At 43.3% G+C, this 26,733-nt stretch overlaps 2 protein-coding genes and 1 long non-coding RNA gene across 3 annotated transcripts; all 3 read left to right on the top strand.

The window, feature by feature from the left end:
* Positions 1–1,258: 1,258 nt before the first annotated feature.
* LOC120042544 lies at positions 1,259–4,865 on the top strand. The gene is made up of 3 exons (XR_005476131.1): positions 1,259–1,534; positions 3,763–3,819; positions 4,405–4,865. It is a non-coding gene; the product is annotated as an uncharacterized LOC120042544 (long non-coding RNA).
* Positions 4,866–5,058: 193 nt separating this feature from the next.
* On the top strand, positions 5,059–25,210 carry LOC120042547 (transport and Golgi organization protein 1 homolog; the record flags this gene model as incomplete). The annotated part of the gene is made up of 22 exons (XM_038987383.1): positions 5,059–5,183; positions 5,264–6,570; positions 6,852–6,917; positions 7,008–7,141; positions 15,515–15,640; positions 15,769–15,790; positions 15,927–16,003; positions 16,109–16,186; positions 16,315–16,425; positions 16,883–16,954; positions 17,071–17,175; positions 17,293–17,409; positions 17,592–17,673; positions 18,747–18,799; positions 18,923–19,013; positions 19,091–19,229; positions 19,420–19,612; positions 19,800–19,867; positions 20,181–20,269; positions 23,922–23,996; positions 24,102–24,148; positions 25,175–25,210. Coding segments are annotated over exons 1-22 (3,213 nt in total), but the record flags the coding sequence as incomplete, so codon positions are not given.
* A 10-nt stretch (positions 25,211–25,220) lies between these two features.
* LOC120042542 (basic proline-rich protein-like) lies at positions 25,221–26,733 on the top strand. Its single transcript, XM_038987380.1, has 2 exons — positions 25,221–25,524; positions 25,681–26,733. The coding sequence occupies exons 1-2, from the start codon at positions 25,326–25,328 to the stop codon at positions 25,938–25,940; spliced, it is 459 nt and encodes a 152-aa protein (XP_038843308.1). The 5' UTR covers positions 25,221–25,325; the 3' UTR covers positions 25,941–26,733.

Raw genomic sequence — 26,733 nt, 5'->3', positions numbered from 1 at the left:
TCCAGTGATGTGTTGGATGTGGTCCAACACGACGAGGCTATTGACATAGAACCTGAGGTGCATGAGACTGAAAATGATGCTGAAAGCCACACACCCTCACTTAAAGATAAAGTTCTGGATCCCCTTCCAAACAAAGAGACGGAATACAGTGACAATGTGTTGAGGCTGACACTATTGCGAGACCGCTGCAAGGAGGAGGATATGGAGCGCCTCCAAAAGATTCTAGGTCCCGTGAACCTCTTTAGGTTGGAGTTCCTGTTTTTTGACCTGGAGCTGAAGGCTGCCCGGCTGTCCCAGACAAACGCCCGTGAGGACATTGAAAAGGTGCTGGAAGCCATTTTGGAAGCCTCTGAAACCCCAATCCTGGATGAGATTGAGAGGATGCTGGATGCCCATGAGAACGCTGACCAGCAGCAGGAGTCTGGTGAGTTTGTTGAGGAAGCTTCCATCTTGGACGACTTCCAGGAATTTGTGTTCACCCTGCGTCAGAATTACTCGACGGCCAGAAACAGTGCTCCCATGACAGTGGGCAGTCAACTACACCCTGACACAGGTAATAATGCTTTTTTTCAGTTTATGTTCATGTCAGAGTATAGGAGGATTAAAACCTTTTGTTAAATACATATTTGGAAAGTCTCATACATTGCTAATGACATGATAATACTGCCTGGAGATTTGGTTTGCAGAATAAGCTGTATTTAAGAAATGCCCAAGAAGTACAACAAAGTAAATAGTAATCTGTTGACAGAACAAATACACTTCCTGACAATGCCAGTTAGATTGCAATGCATGAACATTTACTCACTGTTTGAACCTCTCTGAACGGTTCAAAAGATGGGGATATGTCTGAAAACACCTTGGACATGGGACTTAGCGTAGACATGGATCACCCTCCCTCAGGTAGGTGTTCATTATACTTCCCTACTTTTGAAATACTTTTGAAACTAACTCGCTAGCTACACACAATAATATAGATGTGAGCTTAATTGTAATCAACTACTATAGTTACTTACTAAACTGACCATTAATATATCACACTTCTGTGTTGGTTTAGGAAGCAAATTGCAAGATGGATTATAGGCCTGGTTAGCTATAAAGCTAGCTATTGTTGACATAAAATACTGGCATGTCATTAAACCCTCTGCTTGCAAGTTCTTCTCTTTTTACATCTACCTTATCAAGACAAAAACAATATTATATTTACCCTTAATGCTTGGCTTTCCTTTTGGATACTCTGGCTCTGTAAAAAGAGAAGCAGATAAAACAAGGCTTACTTTAGTGATGTGTATTCTATTCACGCCCTGATTGTGCATGGGGCACATAGGGTGGACGCTGAGGTAATGGGCTGGAATCTTTGGTAGGCGTGAAACAACTGATCTTTGAATCATTCCTCTCCACAGTGCTCCTGTGCCGGGGCAAAGCTTTCAGCGATTTCACCGGACCAGACTGTCGGTTTCTGTCATTTAAAAAAGGAGAGACTATATATGTCTACTATAAACTCTCAGGCCAAAGGACAAATATATGTGCAGGGAGTGTAAGTATGAGTTAATATTAAATTACAGTACCTGTCAAAAGTTTGGACACACCTACTTATTCAAGGGTTTTACTTCACTATTATTCTACAATGTAGAAAATAGTAAAGACATTAAAACTTTGGAAAACACATGGAATCATGTAGCAACCAAAAAAGTGTTAAACAAATCAAATATATTTTAGATTCTTTAAAGTAGCCACCCATTGTCTTGATGACTGCTTTGCACAGACTTGGCATTCTGTCAACCAGCTTCATGAGGTAGTCACCTGGAATGCATTTCAATTAACAGGTGTGCCTTATTAAAATGTTATTTGTGGAATTTATTTCCTTCTTAATGCGTTTGAGCCAGTTGTGTTGTGACAAGGTTGGGGTGGTACACAGAAGATTTGGTAAAAGACCAAGTCCATATTATGGCAAGAACAGTGCAGTCGCAAAAACCATCAAGCGCTATGATGAAACTGGCTCTTATGAGGACTGCCACACGAAAGGAAGACTCTGCTGCGAGTTAACTGCACCTCATATTGAAGCCCAAGTAAATGCTTCACAGAGTTCAAGTAACAGACATAGCCCAACATCAACTGATCAGAGGAGACTGCGTGAATCAGGCCTTCATTGTTGAATTGCTGCAAAGAAACCACTACTGAAGGACCCTAATAATAAGAAGAGACTTGCTTGGGCCTAGACACACGAGCAATGGACATTAGACTGGTGGAAATCTGTCCTTTGGTCTGATGAGTACAAATTTGAGAGTTTTGGTTCCAACCTTCGTGTCTTTCTGAGATGCAGAGCAGGTGAACGAATTATCTCCGCATGGGTGGTTCCCACCGTGAAGCATGGAAGAGGTGTGGGGGTGTGCCGGAATTGGTGGTACCGGGCTGGAGACACGCACCATAGGACGAGTGCGTGGAGGAGGAACAGGGCTCTGGAGACACACTGGAAGCCTGGTGCGTGGTGTAGGCACTGGTGGAACTGGACTGGGGCGGGGAGGTGGCGCCGGAAATACCGGACCATGCAGGCGTACTGGTTCCCTTGAGCACCGAGCCTGCCCAACCTTACCTGGTTGAATGCTCCCCATCGCCCTACCCGTGCGGGGAGGTGGAATAACCCGCACCGGGCTATGTAGGCAAACCGGGGACACCATGCGTAAGGCTGGTGCCATGTATGCCGGCCCGAGGAGACGCACTGGAGACCAGACGCGTTGAGCCGGCTTCATGACACCTGGCTCAATGCCCAATCTAGCCCTACCAGTGCGGGGAGGTAGAATAACCCGCACCGGGCTATGAACACGTACAGGAGACACCGTGCGCTCTACTGCGTAACACGGTGTTCGCCCGTACTCCCGCTCTCCACGGTTAGCCTGGGAAGTGGGCGCAGGTCTCCTACCTGCCCTCGGCCCACTACCTCTAAGCCCCCCCCCCAAGAAATTTTTTGGGCTGACTCACAGGCTTCCTACCGCGTCGTCGTGCTGCCTCCATTCGCCGGTATCCCTCCTCACACTGCGCCAGAGAATCCCAGGCTGGCTCCGGCACTCGCCCTGGGTCGATCGCCCACCTGTCGATCTCCTCCCACGTAGTGTAGTCCATATTACGCTCCCATTTCCATTCCTCCTTGCGCTGCTCCTGTTGCCGCTTTTCACGCTGCTTGATCCCGCATTGGTGGGGAATTCTGTCACGATCATCAAAGGGACTGAGAGAGGACCAAGGCGCAGCGCGTGGAAAGTACATCTTCTTTTATTTTAGAAGAGCAACGAACAAAACAACAAACTGACGACCGTGAAGCTATACAAACATAAGTGCTGACACAAAACACTTCGACATAGACAATTCCCCACAAACAGCTAAAGCCTATGGTTGCCTTAAATATGGCTCCCAATCAGAGACAACAATAACCAGCTGTCTCTAATTGAGACCCAATTCAGGCAACCATAGACTTTCCTAGATACCTACACTCAACCATAGACACAGCTAGACTTCTATACTAAACATAAACCCAACTACTCTAATAAACCCCCTAAACCTTACAACCACCCTAGACACTACAAAAAACACATACATTCCCCATGTCACACCCTGACCTAACTAAAATAATTAAGAAAACAAAGAATACTAAGGCCAGGGCGTGACAAGAAGGAATGTTGAAGCTTTTTCTGTTTTGTTAACATGTTTCATTCTCTGTTTTGTTTCCATTTCTTACAATAGGTTGGTAACCGCTTTGGTTACTTCAATAAGGACCAACTCGTAATCAATCACATATACACTGAAAAAGAATTGGAGATTCCTGCTGAGGTAAGTCAATAAATAGATGTAGGCCTAGTTCACTACTGCCAATGCATCATCGCTTAAAACATTGTCTGGAATGACTGAACTTCTTTCTGAAATAGGTAGTGTAACGTTCGTTCTCCTCCTCTTCTGAGGAGGAGCAAGGATCGGACCAATATGCAGCGAGGTATGAAGACATAATGATTTATTTAAAGAAAGACGAACACGAAAAAACTCTTAACAAACTACAAAACAATAAACGACGTAAACAGACCTGAACATGAGAACTTACAGACAACGAAGAACGCACGAACAGGAACAAACTCACAAACGAAACAGTCCTGTGTGGCATAAACACTAACACAGGAACCACAAACAAACAGTGTGAATAGCCTACCTAAATATGGTTCTCAATCAGAGGAAACGTAAAACACCTGCCTCTGATTGAGAACCATATCAGGCTAGTTAACCAACCTAAACATAGAAACAAATAACATAGAATGCCCACCCAGCTCACGTCCTGACCATACTAAACAAAGACAAAATAAAGGAAATAAGGTCAGGAACATGACAGGTAGTATGACTCAAACAATGTTTTCTTTTTCTTTTCAGGAAACCGACATTGTTTGCTTTGACACTGGACACGATAAGTTTGACAGTTATGCCATTGATTCACTGTTAGGTTCCTCTTTATTGTTAACAGACAAGGAGGAATCTGTGCAAGTAACCACAGAGACTTTGTACCTAAACAAAAGTGCTGAGAGCACCACGGTGGAAGTGGATGAGCCTTCACCTGAAGTGACACTGTTAGAAAATGATGAGATTGATAGGGATGTACCTGAGGACATTGATAAGGTTGTAGAGGTTCCAGATAATGATGATCTGAGACATTTTGAGGCTTTAGAGTCCTCTCTGCCTCAGCCTGAAACTCTTGACACAAAGGGAGTGGAATCTAACACTGTACTTGAGACCACAGCTGAGAGGATCAAAGATTACCTTCAGAAAGATCAGCAGAGGACAGAGGACTCTGTGCCGTACAGTGTTGTTGAACCAGAGGAAGGTGAGATCAAAGAAACCCCCCAGAACCTGAATCCAAAGATGATCCTGAGTTAGAAAATGCACCTGATGGTTTTTCAGAAGGCAGACCTATTCCTGAGTTAAAAATCACACTTGGAATAACTTTTGATGCTGTCACTTCCAATGATGAGGACACTTTGAAGGTGACTCCATATGACAAGGAAAGTGACAAGACTGAATATCAGCAGGATGAGGAAAGTGATCATCATCTCAGGGAAACTCCATTGCTGGCTTTTTCTGAAGAAAGTTCTAATTTGGAACACGAGAACATTCCGGAATCTGATCAGACAGATGAGGAAGACAGTCTATCAGAGGTACCTCATACACAGAAACAGGACTCCAAGGACAATAACCTGTGGTCTGCATTTGGTGATACCGTTTTTAACATTGTCAGTGGTGGGGAAAGAATAGCTTATGTTGCCGGTTCAGAGGAAGATGACGAGGAGGATGATGACGAAGGTGAGATTACACCAGAGGAGCCTCCCAAAATTGAAGAACCCAAGGAGTCATTTGGCTGTTCTACTTCCTCTGAGCTAATCTTTGAGGAACCTGGGCACTCTAATTTCAGTGAGGATGCTGTCAAAGTACCTGATGAGGATTCTCAAACGTTGAAGTTTGAGGATGAATCTGAAGAAAGTGACATCGAACCTTCAACACCTCCTGCTGATGAGGCGAGTGAACACACTGAGGCTTTAGCAGAGAATCTTACAGAAGATGACAGCCCAGTCCCTAAACAGCTCTCACAGACAGACATGCTCTCAGACTTTGATAGTAAAATTAACGAATCAGAGCAGAAACAAGCTGTTGAAGAACTCCCCATACAAAAAGAGGAGTCAGTAGATTTCTCACAAGTAGAGAATAGTTTTAAACAGGGTGGTACAGAGCTTTTCAGACTATTTCAAGAACCATACCAGAAGGTCCCAGATCCAAGCAGAAACACAATGGTGAAAGAGAGCCATCAAGAACTCCCCATAGAGGAGGAGGATTCAATACACCTAGAGGGGGAAGAGATTGAGGAAGAGTTGCTAGAGGATGAAAATGCAGTATTATCTTCATCCAAAACTGAGCACACTGATGAAAATGACACAGAAAATCTATCTGAATTTGGGTCAGAGCAACCCAATAATTATACACAAACCGATGTTGTATCCAGTGATGTGTTGGATGTGGTCCAACACGACGAGGCTATTGACATAGAACCTGAGGTGCATGAGACTGAAAATGATGCTGAAAGCCACACACCCTCACTTAAAGATAAAGTTCTGGATCCCCTTCCAAACAAAGAGACGGAATACAGTGACAATGTGTTGAGGCTGACACTATTGCGAGACCGCTGCAAGGAGGAGGATATGGAGCGCCTCCAAAAGATTCTAGGTCCCGTGAACCTCTTTAGGTTGGAGTTCCTGTTTTTTGACCTGGAGCTGAAGGCTGCCCGGCTGTCCCAGACAAACGCCCGTGAGGACATTGAAAAGGTGCTGGAAGCCATTTTGGAAGCCTCTGAAACCCCAATCCTGGATGAGATTGAGAGGATGCTGGATGCCCATGAGAACGCTGACCAGCAGCAGGAGTCTGGTGAGTTTGTTGAGGAAGCTTCCATCTTGGACGACTTCCAGGAATTTGTGTTCACCCTGCGTCAGAATTACTCGACGGCCAGAAACAGTGCTCCCATGACAGTGGGCAGTCAACTACACCCTGACACAGGTAATAATGCTTTTTTTCAGTTTATGTTCATGTCAGAGTATAGGAGGATTAAAACCTTTTGTTAAATACATATTTGGAAAGTCTCATACATTGCTAATGACATGATAATACTGCCTGGAGATTTGGTTTGCAGAATAAGCTGTATTTAAGAAATGCCCAAGAAGTACAACAAAGTAAATAGTAATCTGTTGACAGAACAAATACACTTCCTGACAATGCCAGTTAGATTGCAATGCATGAACATTTACTCACTGTTTGAACCTCTCTGAACGGTTCAAAAGATGGGGATATGTCTGAAAACACCTTGGACATGGGACTTAGCGTAGACATGGATCACCCTCCCTCAGGTAGGTGTTCATTATACTTCCCTACTTTTGAAATTGTGGTGAGATGTAAACTGTATGCATTAACCTAATTTGCTTGTGCTGTATTTCCAGGATCTCTGGAGTCACCTCCTGTCACTGATTTCCATGAAGATGAGCAGAGTGGTTCATCATTCGTATCAGTGCTAATTTTATCTGGTCCTCTCGTCACCCTGTTTTATGAGTATCTTGGAATATATGGTGTTATGGTAAGTTACTTCATGTATTTCTCTCTTGTGAATGGGCTTTCCTTCCTATTGTAATTGACTAATTGCCTGCATGTAGTGCTTAGGACTCAAGTATTCATACTTATTTTATTATTGCTGGGACAATGCATGTATTATTTTTATTTGGGGGGCGGCATTTGCCATGCTGACAGCGTTACCCAACCCTTCCCCTTTTTTCAACTGGTAGTTGAGTACAGCACCGTTTCCGTTAAATTAAACGTTCCAGAACGTAAAAACGTACTAAATGCAGCCCAGGTTCAGTGATCCTTTCCCATTTTTTTGTTGACTTGTTCTAGTGAAGTGTAGACTGAAGTTAAGTGTCCACAGCCAGTGTTTTGCTTATTGAGTGGGATATAAATGATACCCCGCTCGTTTTACCAGGCTTTGTGCGTTTTGCTTAGAAAGTAATCACGTTCAGAACTCTAAAAGGAGGCTAGTAGACATGTTGTTGGCGAAGCAGAGCCAGCATTGGCAAGCTAACCTTCAAGCTTAGGTTATAGTAGCTAGAAAGATAGGTACATATTGTCCTCTCCTGGGTAAAGAGAACCACGATGAAGGATCCTCTCCAGTAGTCGACTGTCTTGTTTTGCACACTTTGTACAAAATAATAAAATGCAGTACTACAGGATATTTCTTAACGTAACTCTTTATTAGCTAGCTATAACTGGCATGTTCACGTATCGCCAACCAGGATCAAACTGACCATGACCTAACCATTTGGGTGGTCTTAACCAATCATAGCACAGTATGATATGGCGGTAAAATGCATCCAATTAGAATTCAGTATGTTTACACATATGATTATTACATCCCGCTTCTTTTAAAACAAAAGAAAAATGTTTACATATTCTAAGCGTTTAGAAAAAAAATACATGCTCTGCAGTTTGAACTCAAGGTAAGTAATATTGCATACTACACCAACTGAATCAACATAGACTCTGAAACAATGATCCAACATACTGTTACTTTTCGTACAAGGGATTCTCAGCAAATCAGCTATCACAGTAGAAATACATCTTAACATTTCAAACAAATACAATACCAAAGCATTTCAAGTGAACTTTCAATAACAAGTTTACAGTCTGGAACTCTTTTAGGGCAGCGATCCGCCTACACCCTTTGACATTTCACAGGTCTAGGACAGCTCTGGGCTTGACCTCTCTTCCTGACCTTGTGCGATATGATGCTGAGCATGCTTCTGTGTCAGTCAACAGCTCTTGTGATGTTGCAGGTAAGTATGGTGTATGTTGTGCTGTGTGTGTGTGTTTAGTCCATCACGCTCTCTTTCAGGGGAACAGTTCATCTCATCAGTGTGTTGTTCTTTTGTGTTCAGTAGGTGACGACGATTGCGGCGGTACACCGCTCCTTCTGCGGTGCGGACGTGATATGAACGTTCAGTGTTAGCTGGCTGGATGACGACTGCTGGCTTCCAGAGGCCATGCTCCTGGATTCTAACTGACTCTCCGTCGATCAGTGGTGGCAGTGGTCTAGCTGACCTGTTGTAGTATCGCTTTTGTTGTTGTTGTCTCTGTGCACGTTTTTCATGCATTTCCTTGTAGCTGACGACCTCAGGTTGCAGCTGCTGGTTGGTGCTGGGAAGGATTGAGCGAAGTCTGCGGCTCATCAACAGCTGGGCTGGTGATTTGAAGTTGTCAACTGGAGTGTTGCGGTATTCAAGGAGACTGAGGTAGGGGTCTCTCTTGTCTGCTTTTGCTTTATCCATGAGTGATTTAGCAATCTGCACAGATTTTTCAGCAAGGCCATTACTTTGAGGGTAATGCGGGCTTGTGGTGACATGTGTGAACTCCCATGCTTTTGTGAAGGATTCAAACTCATTTGATTTGTAACAGGGCCCATTGTCAGATATTAAAGTCTCTACAATTCCATGCCTGGATAAAGGCTGCTTTCAGCTTGTATATCACAGCTGCAGATGTAGTGCTGTGAAGGTTGTCGAGTTCGAAGTATCTGCTGTAGTAGTCCACTGTTACGATGTAGTCCTCGTTGTTCCAGGTCAACAGATCGGTTGCCACGACCTGCCAGGGTCGGTCTGGGATACAGTGAGGTAACATTGGCTCTTTGGTGTTTGAGGGGTGTCGTTCAAGACATATGGCGCATTTACCAACAATGTCCTCTATTTGTTTGCACATTCCAAGCCCATGTGTCCAGCATGGATCTTTGTCAAAATCTCTTCTCTGAAACTGGTAGGAATGAGGATTTTTCTCTCCTTTGAAAATTATTCCGTTGATCTGTGATAGTCATCACGATGGTTCCAGAATTCTGAGACGCTCTGAGGGCATTTTCTCCTCTCCTCAGGCCATCCATTCTGTATGACTTTCCTCAGCTGTGCAAGTTGCGAGTCCTTTTCTGTTTCTGCTTGGATCTCCTTCAGTTTTGTGTCACTAACTGGTAAGTTGCTGTACACAGTGTGCACTTGCATGTCCATGCCTTCACTGAGGCTGCTGTCCTTATAGGTAAGAAACTTCCTGGAGAGTGTGTCTGCGACAGGGATGTCTTTGCCTGGACGGTGAGTGATTGTGAAGTCGTATTTTTGTAGTTGAAGAATCATTCTCTGTAGCCTTGGCGGGGCTGCGGCTAGTGGTTTCCTCATGATTGACTCAAGGGGCTTGTGGTCGGATTCCACAATGACTTGTCGTCCATATATGTACTGATGGAAACATCCGAACAGAATGGCGTAGAGCTCCTTTTCAATTTGAGCGTAGTTGATTTCACAGTCTGTGAGACATTTGGACGTGTAGCCAATGGGCTTTCCTTCTTGCAGTAGCACTGAACCTAGTCCATACTTCGACGCGTCCACTTGGAGTCTGAGCTCTTTGTCAGGGTCGTAGTAGGCAAGGATTGGTCCTGGTTCTCTCATGATCAAGTCTTTCACATTCTGGAAAGCAATGTCGTGTTGCTTGTCCCAGAGAAACTCACTGGACTGCTTTAGCAGTTGACGCAGGGGTGCATTAGCATTGGAGAGGCTGGGTGCGAACTTGGCTAAGTAGTTGACCATGCCAAGCACTGTTTCCAGCTCTGCACGGTTCTTTGGTGGCTCCATTTCTTTTATGGCTAAGATCTTCTGTGGATCTGGCTTGATTCTAGTCGCTGTAAGAACATGTCCGAAGTAGCTGACCTCTGTAGCGCCGACTGTGCTCTTCTTGGGGTTGAGCCGGACTCCTCTCTCGCGGGACCTTTGCAGCAGCATCGCGCGGGGGTTTCGGTCGTGCTCATCTTTGGTTCGACCATAGACAAGGATGTTGCCCACAATTGCCACAACTCCGTTGAGGCCTTCGTACACTTCGTCGATCTTTCGCTGAAACTCGTCTTGGGCTGAGATAATCCCAAAAGGCAGGCGACGGAACCTGTAGCGTCCAAACTATAAAGGATTTGCGTCAATTCAAATCTGGTATCAGGACAAAATGTGATTCAGAGTCCCCGAATATATTTTAAGTATTTTTCTTAAACTCAAGCGATAAATGGTAAATGCAATTTTCGTATATACGGGTTCACTGTAACACCTCGCAGGGTAGAACAGGGAACTGGCAGGATGTAAGTAAACAGCTGTTCTTATACTGTGATGGACGTAGTTCCAACCCGTATGTTGGCCTATCACAGTAGAGGCTGAGCGTGGTTTAAAGTTGCTTAGCCTATCGCCGGCGCTCAGGCTGGTCCCAGCCTCTTGGCGCTCCTTGGTGTCCGGCGCTGTTGCTGTGTAGATTACGCTCCCACACCCCAGAGACTGAGGTCAGACAGTTCTGTAACATTGTTTGAGCCACTTGCACCTGCATAGAAAGCACACTGTTCTCGCTCAAGGCTAACCACAGCTTCCCAGCACACTTATCTGGGGCTAACTGTTATTTCCAGCACAGACACACAGACACCCAGGCCAACAGTTGCTAATATTCAATCACGTGATGTAGTATTGGGTTATAGTGCAATAAACACAGATCCTCACAAAACGGTGTGTTGAATGTTGTGAGCTTAGATGACTCTTCTGTGAGCTTGATAGCCCAGTAGCCTGATCTAGCGTCCATGACACTGAAGTAGTGTGCTCCCGCTAGCTTGTGTGTGATGCCATCTAGCGTCGGTAAAGGATAATGGGGGCGTTTGATGGGGGCGTTCGGAAAGGCCGATTAATCAGGCCGATTTCACGGTTTCAGAACAATCGGAAATCGGTATTTTTGGGCGCCGATTTGCCGTTTTTTTTTTTTTTTTTACACCTTTATATAATCTTTATTTAACTAGGCAAGTTAGTTAAGAACACATTCTTATTTTCAATGACGGCCTAGGAACAGATTTTTAACCTTGTCAGCTCGGGGGATCCAATCTTGCAACAGTTAACTAGTCCAATGCTCTAACACCTGATTACATTGCACTCCACGAGGAGCCTGCCTGTTAGCGAATGCAGTACGCTAAGGTAAGTTGCTAGCTAGCATTAAACTTAACTTATAAAAAACAATCAATCAATAACTGTCATTGCTCCAATGTGTTACTTAACCATAAACATCAATGCCTTAAAATCAATACACAAGTATATATTTTTAAACTTGCATATTTAGCTAAAAGAAATCCAGGTTAGCAGGCAATATTAACCAGGTGAAATTGTGTCATTTCTCTTGCGTTCATTGCACGCAGAGTCAGGGTATATGCAACAGTTTGGGCTGCCTGGCTCTTTGCGAACTAATTTGCCAGAATTTTACGTAATTATGACAACATTGAAGGTTGTGCAATGTAACAGGAATATTTAGACTCATGGATGCCACCCGTTAGATAAAATACGGAACGGAATAAACGTTTTGTTTTCGAGGTGATAGTTTCCGGATTAGTCAAAGGTATATGGTTTAGAGAGAAATAGTCGACGCGTTATAATTCCTGTAATAACTTGCCGCTTAACGTGAAAGGGGTTCCTTATTTTACCCTTCATGTCTTCCATAGAGAATGTCTTGATCTACTTCAAATAAGGTCTGTGTTTCGTGCAGGTTTAAACCGCCTCGACGTTTTGATACCCGTGTAAATCTCACTAGGATAAGGTGACGTTTGTCAACATATTTTCATAAATCCACTCTACAAAAAAATTATCTTCGCTTATATTTAGCCAATATTGATCAGAGTTACCTTGTCCTATGGATATCTACACAGTTATAAAATTGGCACGGTGGTGTAAGCCTACACGAAACACAGACCTTATTTTAAGTGAATCTAAAAATATCCTATGGAATAAATGAAGGAAGCGCTTTTCAGATTTTGCTAGAAGGTGTCATGGGAATTATGATTCGCACTTTGGTTGTCAATTCTTACCATGCCCATTATTAAAATAGGATTTCCTGCATATAGAAATTAAAGTTTTTGTTTTCAACATTCATCACAGGTAACTTAAACTCTATTTTTATTCAAACAGTTGAGAGTATTTGTCTCCTAAGCAGACTCTTCAGTATCATTGTCACTTCAGAGCTGTGTGTGTGTATGTGTGTGTGTATTTATGTATTATATTAAGTTAAAATAAAAGTGTTCATTGTTCATTCAGTATTGTTGCAATTGTCATTATTACAAAAATGTGTGTGTGTGTGTGTATGATATATATATATAAAACATTTTTTTATCGGCTTTTTTTGTCCTCCAATAATCGGTATCGGCGTTGAAAAATCATAATCGGTCGACCTCTAGTCGAGACATACTCTGAGCTTGCCTCTGCGTACTTTCTCCACCACCACTAAGGCATTTACCCAGTCAGTCGGTTCTGTAACCTTGGTGACTATGTCAGATTGCTCCATGCTCTCCAACTCTTTCTTCAGACGGGCACAGAGAGCAAGGGGAATCTTTCTCGGTGGGCAGACCACAGGGGTTGCGTCTGGGTCAAGGTGAATGGTACATTCTCCTGGGAATAATCCTATTCCTGTAAAAACATCAGTCAACTCCTTCAGTACATTTTCTGTCTCTACTGGTGCTGTCACTGATAAAACTAGCTTGATGAGGTCCATGTCTAAACATGCTTTAAGACCTAGCACTGCAGGCGCTCTAGTGTCAACAACATAAAAGTCCAACATCATGTCACTTTCCTTGTATTTGCATTTGAAAGTGCATGTGCCTTTTACTGGGAGCTGTTCACCACCATAACCAGTCAGTATGCGCGTGGTGGGCTGTAGCTCGCACTCAGATGTCAAGCTGCAGTACTTATTCAGAGGAATAATGTTTACTTGTGCACCAGTGTCTAGTTTGAACTTTAGCTCTGTGCCTTGTGTTCCTATCTCAATGTCAGCAAAGGCTTGCTCTGTCTCTGATATTTGACTTTTCTGTGTCACTGAATCAATAAACAGTTCATCAGCGTTTGACTCTTTGATTGACATTTCATCTTCACTCACTGTGTGTACTGTTTTTCCACGGTAAGCTCTGCACACTTTTGCAAAGTGATTCCATTTTCCACATTTAGTACACTGTTTGCCTTTAGCTGGGCAATTTCCTTGTTCGCCATGCACTTTGTATCCGCAACATCCACATGTTTTGGGGCGTTTTGAGTCTGTGTCGCTCTGTTTTTGAGTTATGTCTCTCTCTGTTCTAAAACGCGCTCTCTGTGCACCGGAGGTGTGCTTTGATGTCTGCCTGACTGCGTGCACTGCTTGTTCACGTGATGCGCTCGTGTTACCACGCGAAATGGTTTTCATCTGAGCCAGTGCTAGCTCGTGAGATCTGGCTATGTCGATAGCTTTGTCCAACGTTACCTCAGACCCAACATTCAACAGTTTCTCTCACTCGCGGTGAGTGTATTCCAAATACAATACGGTCCCTGACCATCTCATCCTTGTTTGCATAATCAGTCTTTCACAAGCAGACGCAGCTCTGTCACAAACTGTTCAAAAGACTAGTTAGTTCCCTGTACTTTCTCATGGAATTTGTACCAAAGGTACTGAAAACATACTACGATCGTTTTGAAGCATATGTTGTGCCGAAGACCAATACTGTCTTGTTTTGCACACTTTGTACAAAAAAAGTTAAAATGCAGTACTACAGGATATTTCTTAACGTAGCTCTTTATTAGCTAGCTATAACTGGCATGTTCACGTATCGCCAACCAGGATCAAACTGACCATGACCTAACCATTTGGGTGGTCTTAACCAATCATAGCACAGTATAATATGGCGGTAAAATGCATCCAATTATAATTCAGTATGTTTACACATATGATTATTACAGTCGACTACGTTGATCAGTTGGTGAAATGAGGATTTTCGGGTTTAAGCAAACGAGTTGCATTGCAAGTCACAAGCCAAACTAACTAGATAGCCAGCTCAACTGTCAAAGTAACGTACAGTAGCGATGGATTCGGAAGAAACAACATCTTTACCCACTTTGCCCCTGATGACAGAATCTGATCAACTGCCTGTCTTGTACTGTCTTATACTTCGATATGTAAGTAGTTGGCTACAATATAGCTAGCTGGCTAGTCAAGTCTTAGGCCGCAATATGGCTGGCTGGCTAGCTACATTGAAACTGAATCTTGTTGGCAACGTCATTGTCTTGGGGAATGATTTTGTCCAACAATACCTAATGCATTTCCCAAATAGCTGCAGCCTAGAATGGATCACTTAATTGCTCTTTTAGTTGATTTTTTTCAAAGTGGAAGTTGCCTGTCCTCTTCCTCATTTAAAAAATGGCTCACTTTCCAGACTAGCAGTATCCGTTCTTCCTATATCTGGGTCTCAGATCGAGAGGTGCCTTCAAGTTGTTGAATTTTGCTTTGACAGCTTCCCCTTACATAACTATCACTTGAGGTTACATGCCATTAAAATCTACATGTGGCTCATGTCTAGTGATATGTCATGTAATCATCTATTTTGTTTATTGGCCATTTTACAGGGTGAAAGGCTACATGATGCAATCTTTTGCACTCTAAATCCACATAGGCCTAAGGCTTGTTAGTTAGATCCACTCTGTGGTGATTCATTTAGCCAATCCCTGAATTTCACTGAGCGACTGCGATGGAAGTTCTGTATTGTGCAAAGGTCACCATGGTTGGACAGTGGTAGGGCCCCAGTCCAATCCAATCCCCATTAATTGCATAAGGTCAAGGCAAATCTTCTCTCTATTGATTTTGATCAACAACTAGGTTATAGGCTACATCTATTTCTAAACCCACCTTGATTTGATCTGAAGATATGCCTCTGCATTGACTGAGAGGGTGCTCAGTGGGATAACCATTAGCCATGCTTATAAACAGAACACTGGAATGCCTGATGGTTTAGTTCAATGTTTTTAACATCACTTATTTTCTTCTGTCATCTCAGCCCAGCTATTACCCAACTTATTTGCTAAGCCTGACATGTGCTGTAGTAACACTGATTGGACCTGTCTCTCCCCAGATGGTCACCAGCCTGCCAGAGCACTGGAAGCCAGGTCCAGACTTCTACGGCGTGTCCTGTGAACCCGTGCTGATCACTGCAGGTGCCGGGGTCATCGGCTTCCTCTTCTGGAGGAGCATTCTATCTGTAAGTCGTTGTTGCACAGTTACTGCTTTCATAATTTCATTATCTGATTGCTTTATGTTATTCTATGATGTATTGTATGCTACCGTTGAGGAGGCTGTTTGCTGCCACTTTTCTTTTCCTTCTCACAGGTCAAAAGCAAGTCATATCTAAGTAAGTTCTTCTCTCTGGCTATTTAGGGTGCATAGTGAATCCTCATTCATATTGCTTACAGGCTGGTGTTCTTGTCATGTGTAAACCATGTCTGATTTCATACTCTTGTCATGGTTTTTATTCGCTACTGAAAAAGAGATGGTGGACAGGATGAAAAAGCTTGAACAAGAGAAGAAGGAGATACTCCAAAAGGTCGCTGAACTGCAGCAACAGGTAAGTTGCAGAGACTTTTCACTGACTAAGATCCAGACTTTTGAGTTCAATGTGAATTAAGGTACATAATGTTTTGACAGTATATTTCTACTGGGTTCCCCTCAGGGCGAAGAACTTAAAGAAAAGCAAAAGCTGTCTGAAAAATCTGCCACTTTATCTCTGGAAAAGATCCAGGAATTGGAGGTGAGTCTCTAAGAAATATTATCTTGATCACATGTCATTGTCATGCTGACAATTATTAGATTTTTTATTATTTTTTTCTTCTCCATAGTGTTTAAATTGACTACGCATTTTCTTTTTCTGTCCAATAGAATATTGTGCAAGAGATGGAGAGACAAAATGAGCGCCTGGACGAGGAAAATAACTTACACGCCATATCCTTTGACAAAGAGCGGGCCAATACTGCGAAACATGAAGATATGGTGAGTAGTATTGAGCGATTTAGCTGTAATTAAAATGTTTCAGAACAACCAATTCTCTGACGTCGGTTCAATTATTTGAATTCCATTAAGTTAGTTTATTATGTGAGCTCAATGTGCCGTTTCTCTAGAGAGAAATCAAATCAAGCACATACTTCGGGACGTTGTAGTTTTCAACAGGAGAATAAATATTCAACATAGTTTAGTGCAGAAAATGTGGTAATTGACTAAAATGACCACAATCCATTGCACCTACAGCTGCATGGACTTGCGCGGGCAGACAGAGAGAAAGGGACAGCCTGCAAATGAGAGAGAGAGACACCCTAGAGAGCAGTTGCTTTCGTGATGTAGACAGCATAGGCAGCTACTATTAGCCAGCTACTATCCTAAATAGGATGGCTCGTTGATGAGGACAGAGAAAGATGGTTGTCATTATGCTTATCATTATCTTTGCCCATAGATGTCCGAAATGGACAAAACCATTGAGAAGTTGAAGCGCAGCAAGAAGAAGACCCAGGATGCACTGTCGAAGGTATAGGTCATATAAGTGAACAGGCCCAATGAAAATATGTCAAATATATTAACATTGCAACAATCAAATGTAAGGTGTTTATTTCCTTTTCATTATCCTTATCATTGAATCTGTAGTCTACCATTCTGATGGATGAAGCCAAACTCTGCGAAGATGCCCGGAATGTCCAGGTCCAGGTTCTGGAGAAGGATATTGCCACCCTGAAGGAGGAGAACCTCTCGGTGAGTACCAATATGGAACAACGATTCACACTTTAAGCCTCATGACATTGTGTAGGACTCATTGGCCATGCAGGGCCTGCATTGCACCGTCCTGATGACCTAATTTCCTTGTTACAGCTGCACCATGCTGCCAAGTTGTGGGAGGAGAAGCACAGGGAGACAAGCGAGCAGATCAAAGTCTACCAGAAGTCCCAGAAAGACCTGGAGGATTCCCTCCTTCAGAAGGACCACAACGTAGAGTTTTTTTTACACGTTACGATATTGTTACACACATCAATTCCTGTTCACACCTTCTCAAATGCACCCTGATGACAAAGAAACATGTCACCTGTATTATGTTCCAAAAAAATACTTCTTGACTGATTCCAGGGGAAAAGTGTAATGTATCAATTGGTGGTTCTCAACCTCTCTGGCAGGTTCTATCTGACCTGCTAGGAGATCTGGAGGCCTGCGATGACCTGAAAGGTGGAGTTGTTGCTAACGGGGTAGCCTCTAACGGTAAGTCACCTGACACGGTGTCCTAATCAGAGGAGGCTGGTGGGAGGAGCTATAGGAGGACGGGCTCCTTGTAATGGCTGGAATGGAACCAAATACATGGAAACAGTGTGCTTGACTCCGTTCCATTTATGCCTTTATAGTGAGCCAGTCCTTCTATAGCTCCTCCCACCAGCCTTCTCTGATTAGGATACTGTCATGTGATTTGGTCTTATGTAGCAAAATTTTAAATTGTGTTTTTTTTTACATTGGATTAAAGTAGAGACTCGGAGCATCAAAATGGTATATCATACACTACAGTTGAGGAACAATGGGAAAGTAATTCTGCTTTGAAAGTTGATAAACTTGTAACCCATACTGGAGAGCTCTTCTTTGTCTATACCCATTCAGCATTGTTCACACATATTGTTAGCTAGCTAACAATATGCTTTATTTTGCAATGAGAAAACGACTTTCTGACAAAATTAGAAACTTATATCTGAAAATGGTTTCCCTTAGTTTGAAGATGTATTCTGGAGACAGGTGTTTTATACAACAGCCTTCTATGTGTTCTATTTTCGACTGCCTCTGCATATTTGCAATCAAACCACAGAATTTTCTCCATCTCCTTAGCTATCATACTCTGCTTCCACCGGACAGTCCACTAATTTCAAAACTTGGGTCTCCTAAAAGTGGAGAGCATCTTTCAAAAAAGCTGCGTTAGAAAGGGTTACTTACACATACTGAGAAGCTCATGTTATAGACAGAAGCGTGCTACATGGCAGACCAATCCGAACTCGTTTCATGGCGCGTCCAGCTCATCCATTATCTCAGCCAATCATGGCTAGAGGGAAGGTTCCTTCCTTTTTCCGTGGCTAAACTAACTCTGCTCATAGTTTACCATTTTTATTCGTATTTACGGATGGCATACAAGTTTGTTATTAAGGCACATGGAAGTTCACGTACCAGAAGGCATTTTGCCCCAAAAACACATTTTGATAGTACTACATTCAAATGCCTCTCCTGTGAAGTATTGACGCGCGCCATACGCCTACTTTCCTGAAACGTGTCACTGTGTTTACAATTATTTGTTTCAGACAAGCAGACCATCATCCAAAACCGCCACAAGCAAATGATGGATGTCTCTCGGGTAAGACTGAGTTCTTTCTTGAACGGACCCAGATTTCTGTGTACCTGAAGGCAGGTAAAACTTGTGCTCAGAACCAAGAAGTGTGTCAACTCGTCCACTAACTGTTGGAAGAACTTTCCACAGGTCCAGACCACTCTGTCTGTTGTGGAGGAAGAGCGCGATCGCTTCATGACCAAGCTGCTGAACGAAGAGAAGTCCAGGAAAGAGCTGGAAGGTATGTCCCAGCAACTAGAATTTGATATGCATCACTGCCTTTTATCTCTCAACACTATCAACTTGTTTTCACCACAGAGCAATTTCAGAAGCTGGAGCATGACATCTTGTTGGTGAAAAGTGACAAGAACCACCTGGAGAACCAGTACAAGACCCTGCAGCAGAAGAATGACATCATGACAGAGATGTACCAGCAGAAGGAGAACGCTTTGCAGCAGTAAGTGGAATCAGAAGCAGTGCAGTTCATGTGTTAATACCATAGTAGGGTTTGTTCTCCATGGTTCCACAACATGTAAAAAAAAAAAAAAACATTTTTCCTTGTCTTTTACTGTATTATTTTACTCTGAGGTTTGAGTTTTTCAAATGGTCTTTAAATAGTTTGATTTAATTTGTGTGTCGCCTTACAGGAAGCTGACCAAGGAGGAGTTTGAGCGCCCCAACAAGGAAGACCGGCTGACGGAGATGGACGGCAAGGCCCTAGAGGAGGAGGTCAAGGTGTGTATGCAGCGCGTTAAGGAGATCCAGGACGAGCTGAAATGGACCGAGAAGTTCTACAAAGCTCAGGTCATTGAGCAGGAGCAGAAATCTCACGAGAACTGGGTTTGTACAATACGACTTTATTAGTCCATTTGTTAAAGAAACAACAAATGTCTCATATCTCAACCCCCATCGATGGCACATACAATAGGATCAGGACTTTTTTTTTAAGTCTTCTGTTTGGCCAGTCATTTGTAAGGTGAGTTTAGTCCAAAACAGGAGATTTTAAATGTCTCTTCTTTCTCTCTAGGTGATTGCACGCGCCGCAGAGCAAGCTCTGTTCGACGAGAAGAAGGAAACAACTAACATTCGTAACTTGTGAGTGCAACACTAATACAACAGACTCAATTGGGCTATACCAAAGCAGGGCTCACCTATTTCTCACTCAAAATGGAGACAGGCAGATCCTTTCATTTGGTTTATTTTTGGTCAATCTCACATTTACTTTTTGAATTAGTCATAATAGTAAAGTAAAAAGAGGCACATTGTGAACCAAAGGTTGCACTGCCAAGTCGAAGGGCCACAAATGCAAGTGTTTTGGTCACAGTTTTGCAATGCAGTAAGCTGTATTAGTCTAGATTTGGAGGTACAGTATTGAGAATCTAAATGCCTGTTCTCTTTTTCACCCTAGACTGACTGACATGTCCAGCAAGCTGAAGGAGCTCTGTAGGCCTCTGTTCAAGCCCACCCCTGGGATGGCTCCCATGCCTCTCCGACGAGGTAAGAACCAATCCTCAGTTCACGTTATTTAGTACTGGCACGTCTGGGGTGCATTCAGTAAGGCAAAATCGTCAGAACATAACTTGCAGGTAGAAATGAAATGAATAGGGCTGATATGACTCTATTCTTGAGGACAGAGAATCATATTTCTATCTGAACGTTCTGTAACGTTCCTGAACATTTCTATTGTCTTGTCGGTTGGATATCATCTGTGACTGCGTTTCAAATTAGATCTTGGACTTTTTGACTGTCTGATACCTCATCTGCTGTTTGACGTCCACCCTCTGAAATGCATGTTTTCCTGGGGTTTTGATTTGAATTCCTTGTAGCTGGTCCAATGTGGAGAGACTGAGAGTGGTATTTGGCTGAGTGTTTTGTTGTTAAATGGTTTTGCTAAACAGGTGATTTGTACAGGCCCTCACCTGTGAGAAGTTCACGGGTGCCCCCCCCCCCCCCCCCCCTGTGGGGCGAAGGAACAAGCCCTACCGTGAGTCTCCTGAACCCACGCCCCGGACAGCCTTGGCCCTGATTGGCCGAGCAGTACCATCCCTCAGCCAATCAACCATCCCCCCCTTGTTCACCCTTGTATGCCCTGACTCCCCGCTTCTTTTTCACCTTTCGTTTTTCCCTGTCTTTACCTCCGCTGTGGTGTTCCAATAATTTCCCTTATTTTTCTTCCTACTGCTCTCATCCTGCTCCTAGTTGGTACCCATTTGACCTTTTCCTCTTCCTAATGTTTGTCTTCTAATTACGTCCTCTCTGATTTTCGAAGACATTCTTTCCTGTCTCTTTCACTGCCATCTTTTCTCCCTCTACTGCCATACCCATCTTTCTCACCTGTGTTTGCGTGTCCAGACGATCCAGAATGTTCCCATGCCTTCGTTTGCTTTCACAATTTGGAATAACCGCTCTTGCATCCCTCTTGCTCTTTCAGTACTATGGTGGTGTTTTTGTTGTGTTCAGCTGTTGTGAGATCATATGTGTGTGGCAACTCGTTAGGTTACTAAAGCTTCAGCCTTTGCTTTCCCTTGTGGGATTACTGCATTCCATACATTTGTATATATATATATATTTAAAATATACACTACCGTTCAAAAGTTTGGGGTCACTTAGAAATGTCCTTTATTTTTCAAATTGATCAGAAATACAGTGTATACATTAATGTTGTAAATGACTATTGTAGCTGGAAACGGCTTTTATTTTTTTAATGGAATATCTCCATGGGCGTACAGAGGCCCATTATCAGCAACCATCACTCCTGTGTTCCAATGGCACGTTGTTAGCTAATCCAAGTTTATCATTTTAAAAGGCTAATTGATCTTTAGAAAACCCTTTTGCAAGTATGTTAGCACAGCTGAAAACTGTCCTGATTTAAAGAAGCAATAAAATTGGCCTCCTTTTAGACTAGTTGAGTATATGGAGTATCAGCATTTGTGGGTTCGATTACAGGCTCAAAATGGCCAGAAACAAAGCACTTTCTTCTGAATCTCGTCAGTCTATTCTTGTTCTGAGAAATGAAGGCTATTCCTTGTGAGAAATTGCCAAGACACTGAATATCTCGCACAACGCTGTGTACTACTCTCTTCACAAAACAGCGCAAACTGGCTCTAACCAGAATAGAAAGAGGAGTGGGAGGCCCCGGTTCACAACTGAGCAAGAGGACAAGTACATTAGTGTCTAGTTTGAGAAACAGATGCCTCACACGTTGAGGAACTGGCAACTTCATTAAATAGTACCCGCAAAACACCAGTCTCAACGTCAACAGTGAAGAGGCGACTCCGGGATGCTGGCCTTTCAGAAGGAAAGTCTTTGTTTCTGGCCATTTTGAGCCTGTAATCGAACCACGCAGCCGTTATACTGCTCAGAAAGGAGACGCGTTCTGTCTCCTAGAGATGAACGTAATCCTAACCGACTTGCAAAAACTATAGTTTGTAAACAAGAAATTTGTGGAGTGGTTGAAAAACGAGTTTTAATGACTCCAACCTAACTGTATGTAAACTTCCAACTTCAACTGTATATACACATACACACAGTACCAGTCAGAAGTTTGGACACACCTACTCATTCTAGGGTTTTTCTTTATATTTACTATTTTCTACATTGTAGAATCATAGTGAAGACATCAAAACTATGAAACAACACATATTGAATCATGTAATAACCAAAAGTGTTAAAAAATCTAAATATATTTGAGATTCTTTAAAGTAGCCTCCCTTTGACTTGATGACAGCTTTGCACACTCTTGGCATTCTCTCAACCAGCTTCACCTGAAATGCTTTTCCAACAGTCTTGAAGGAGTTCCCACATGCTGTGCTCTTGTTTGCTGCTTTTCCTACACTCTGGGGTCCAACTCATCCCAAACCATCTCAATTGGGTTGAGGTCGGGTGATTGTGGAGGCCAGGCCATCTGATGCAGCACTCATCACTCTCCTTGGTCAAATAACCCTCACACAGCCTGGATGTGTGTTGGGTCATTGTCCTGTTGAAAAACAAATGATAGTCCCACTAAGCGCAAACCAGATGGGATGGCGTATCACTGCAGAATGCTGTGGTAGCCATGCTGGTTAAGTGTCCCTTGAATTCTAAATAAATCACAGACAGTGTCACCAGCAAAGCACCATCACACCACACCACCTCCATGCTCCACGGTGGGAACCACACATATGGAGATCATTCATTCACCTACTCTGCGTCTCAGAAAGACACGAAGGTTGGAACCAAAACTCTCAAATTTGTACTCTTCAGACCAAAGGACAGATTTCCGTCAGTCTCATCTCCATTGCTCTTGTTTATTGGCCCAAGCAAGTCTCTTCTTATGGGGGTCCTTTTAGTAGTGGTTTCTTTGCAGCAATTCAACCATGAAGGCCTGATTCACGTGGTCTCCTCTGAACAGTTGATGTTGAGATGTGTCTGTTACTTGAACTCTGAAGCATTTATTTGGGCTGGTAACTCTAATGAACTTATCCTCTGCAGCAGAGGTAACTCTTGGTCTTTCCTGTGGCGTTTCTCATGAGAGCCAGTTTTATCATAGAGCTTGATGGTTTTTGCGACTGCACTTAAAGAAACTTTAAAAGTTCTTGAAATTTTCCAGATTGACTGATCTTCATGTCTTAAAGTAATGGACTGTCGTTTCTTTTTGCTTCTTTGAGCTGTTCTTGCCATAATATGGACTTAGCCCTATTTGGTAAAATACCATCTTCTTTATACCACCCCTACCTTGTCACAACACAACTGATTGGCTCAAACGCATTAAGAAGCAAAGAAATTCCACAAATTTAACTTTTAACAAGGCACACCTGTTAATTGAAAAGCATTCCAGGTCACTACCTCATGAAGCTGGTTGAGAGAATGCCAAAAGTGTGCAAAGCTGTCATCAAGGCAAAGGGTGGCTTCTTTGAAGAATCTCAAATATTCTGATACTGGTACTTCTAGTTCTGGAAGAATAATATCCTACCATGACATGACCAAACATTTTCCTCGGACTGCAAATAGACCAGACTTTGCTATAAATAGATGGTAGCATGAACCAGTAACGTGGTCTAGAGTCATGTGCCTAATGACAACCAGGAGAGCCAAGGTTAGCATTCTAGAAGATTTGAGAATATTGCAGTGTTTTACGTTGATGTATCACCGTGTATTTATTGTCCGACAGGACCACGACCTCACTCTGACCCTCACGGCCGCCGTTACTCTCCGTACCACAAACACCCAGTGGCTGCTAGACCTGGTAGGGATTGTATTTTTTGTCAATGAGGGTTGATGTGGTATTATTCCCTAATCGAGCCCTTATCCTATATCTCCTCTAATCATTCTTCCCTTTGTTCCTCCACAGACACCATGGCCCCACGTACATCCTCACCAAGCAATCTGTGCAGCTCGGTAAGTTTCAGTCAATTTGAGACAATGTGCATCTCTCCCCCCTGTTCCTCCATCATGTGGGTGTGTTTGCACTAAACAGACCGCTCCACTAGAGTCACAGGCTGAGGCCCAGGCCTCCACAGAGAACCCAGAGGCAGTGAGTATTATGTTCGAGGCAGCGGTGGCAGGGATGCGGATGTGTGTGTGAGCATGCTTACCCCAGCCGTGGATCAGTGGCTGGAGTGGCAGTCAGCTGGGTAGTGGCGTCACAGGGTTGTCAGACTTAACATTGCTGGCTGGATTCTGACATGCGTGGTTGCTTGTTTTAAGGCGCTTACAGACGGGCTGCGGTAAACTGAACATTTCTGCCTACCGTGTGTAGATGCCAGCGGTCCCGGTTTTTGTCAGCTCGGCGGTTGTGATTAAAACATTGGTTGGTTGGTTGGTTGGCGAGAAGAACTCTGCTCATTGGTCAACCATGCATATTTTGAAGCCTTGAGCGTAGAGCCAGCGTCGCCGCTCACTGGAGTGAGTACCACGAACGGCGCCACTTGCGAAACTGCTTGCGTTTTGCCGCCCTACTCCCATTGAAGTCTGAAGACCTTTGCCGCTTCCCGTGGTCCGTCTGTAAGCTCCTTTTATATTTTCCCTATATTACAACACCCTCCCTCTGACCCCCATTGAATGAATTGGTGACACTGTTCCACAAAGCCATAACTTCAGCACAACTACCTGATGGATATCTCAAATGTGTTATCATTTAAAGCTGTGTGTGTTTGAGGTTAATGCTTTGTGGAAACGGTCCTGATTCTGAATCAGTGTGTGGAACTTGGTCGTGTGATTCTTGTGGGACTGTGTAACTTGACTTATTATTGTGGGATATTGTTGTCTTTCTCACCAGTGCATAATTGTTTGTTTTGTTCTAACCTAACCGAAACTGTTTGAATCAGATGAAAGGGTCTCTCATTGTTGGTGCCAGCAGCAGGGCTACAAGCACAATGGACCTATTGCTATTCTTTGTTTTAATATTTTTTTGTGTTCCTCCAGAACTCTCGACCTCAGGGTCCTGGCTCCCTGCTGGTCTCTCCCTATCAGCTCCCCCCTCGACTCAAGCCTCAGACCAGTCATCAGCCATCCCTCCGGACACTGCCACCGTCCCCTTCCCGGACCACACCACATCCCTCCTCCCCCACCCTTCATGCCTCCCGTGTACCGACCAGACAACGGACACTCAGGCATGATGCCTCCTGGACCCCCACCGCCTAACGGACACCCGCCTGGTTCAATGATACCACCCGGACATCGGCCTCCACCTCCTGGTGCTTACGGTCCCTCTTCCCCACACAACCGGTACCTTCCTCCACCTCCTCACTATGGACCGGTGCCTCCTCCATTCGGTAGGTGGTGAATTCTGGCCGCCTACTTTTATCTCAAGTTGAGTCTTTGCTATTAGTATTTCAGTTGTGGTTAGCAATGCTATTGTTATGTTGGTACTACAGTGTTATATTTGTATGTTCATTTTTCCTTCTACCTTCCTATGGCCCGACCCATAGGACCCCCACATACCTACGTGCACTATGGACCACTTGATCACTTCATCCCACTCCGACACCTGCCCCCTGGGGTGGCCCCATTCCCTCCTCATGTCGGCCCCAAAGACTTCCCTGTGCAGCCACAGGTCCCACATGGCCATGACTCTTCAGTGGGCCCCCAGCCCGACGCTGGCCCCCAGGGCCAGGGGCAAGACTACAGCTCCCAGCAGGCAACAGCTGCCCCCCAGGACTCAGTCAGCTCTGCCATGGCAGAGCCTTAGACACCTACCAACCGTTAACGACCTGGCTACATTTAATCAACCACGATTCATCTCTTTATTTTTTCCTTTTTGTTTTTAATAGGCTGAAAATAAATATCATATGATATACTTGCAAACAACAGAAGTATCTAAAAAGTTAGTGTTCCTATTAAAGCATCAGAAAATCAATGTCTTATGTTTCGTGTCTGAAATGTAATAATGACTTGAAGAGGAGTAGAACTGAGGCTTGTTACTCTGCAAGTCCTATTGTGCAATAACATTTCTATTGTATGACTGAGGATTTAAGTTTTTCAAAGGGTATTATGTTGATTTTGTATTAATTTCACAATGTTATCATGGTTTCCTGTGGAAATTATTCAAAATAAATGGACCCCAAGCTTTTGGGTTGCTTGATCGATCATTTCAGAAGTACCATATTATCTTAACTCTTCCCCAAACTCTCTTCAGAATGAACTGAAAAGGAAAGTTGTGTAAGTTGAAAGTCAAAGATGTATTTGCTGTTCTTAGGATATTTTATTAATAAAACTGGTAAAAGGTACTGCAGTTGTCTATTGTTCATATGAAGCATATGACAACTTTTGTGATCCATTTTAGTTTGAAAGGAAATGTCTGACAGTGCATTTTGTTTTGTATGGGTAGCTGTATTACATGTGAAAAGCCAGTAATCACCCATTAACTGAACACCTGTCATATGACCTTCACATTTGTTTCTTTTTTTGTTCTTATGTTACATCAGGGATGCATCACATTTATCTATTTATTTTCAATAAAAAGAAAATAACAAAAAAATGTT

The sequence above is a fragment of the Salvelinus namaycush genome, unplaced genomic scaffold, assembly GCF_016432855.1.
Source record: "Salvelinus namaycush isolate Seneca unplaced genomic scaffold, SaNama_1.0 Scaffold71, whole genome shotgun sequence".
Lineage (NCBI taxonomy): Eukaryota > Metazoa > Chordata > Actinopteri > Salmoniformes > Salmonidae > Salvelinus > Salvelinus namaycush.
This window is presented reverse-complemented; position numbering and strand designations above follow the sequence as displayed.

What these genes read in the sequence shown, in the direction of transcription:
- LOC120042542 (XM_038987380.1), top strand. Translation starts at nt 25,326, where the DNA reads ATGCCTCCCGTGTACCGACCAGACAACGGACACTCAGGCATGATGCCT. An exon ending in ACCGGTGCCTCCTCCATTCG is followed by an intron (nt 25,525 to 25,680) that starts GTAGGTGGTGAA and finishes CCCGACCCATAG; the next exon opens with GACCCCCACATACCTACGTG.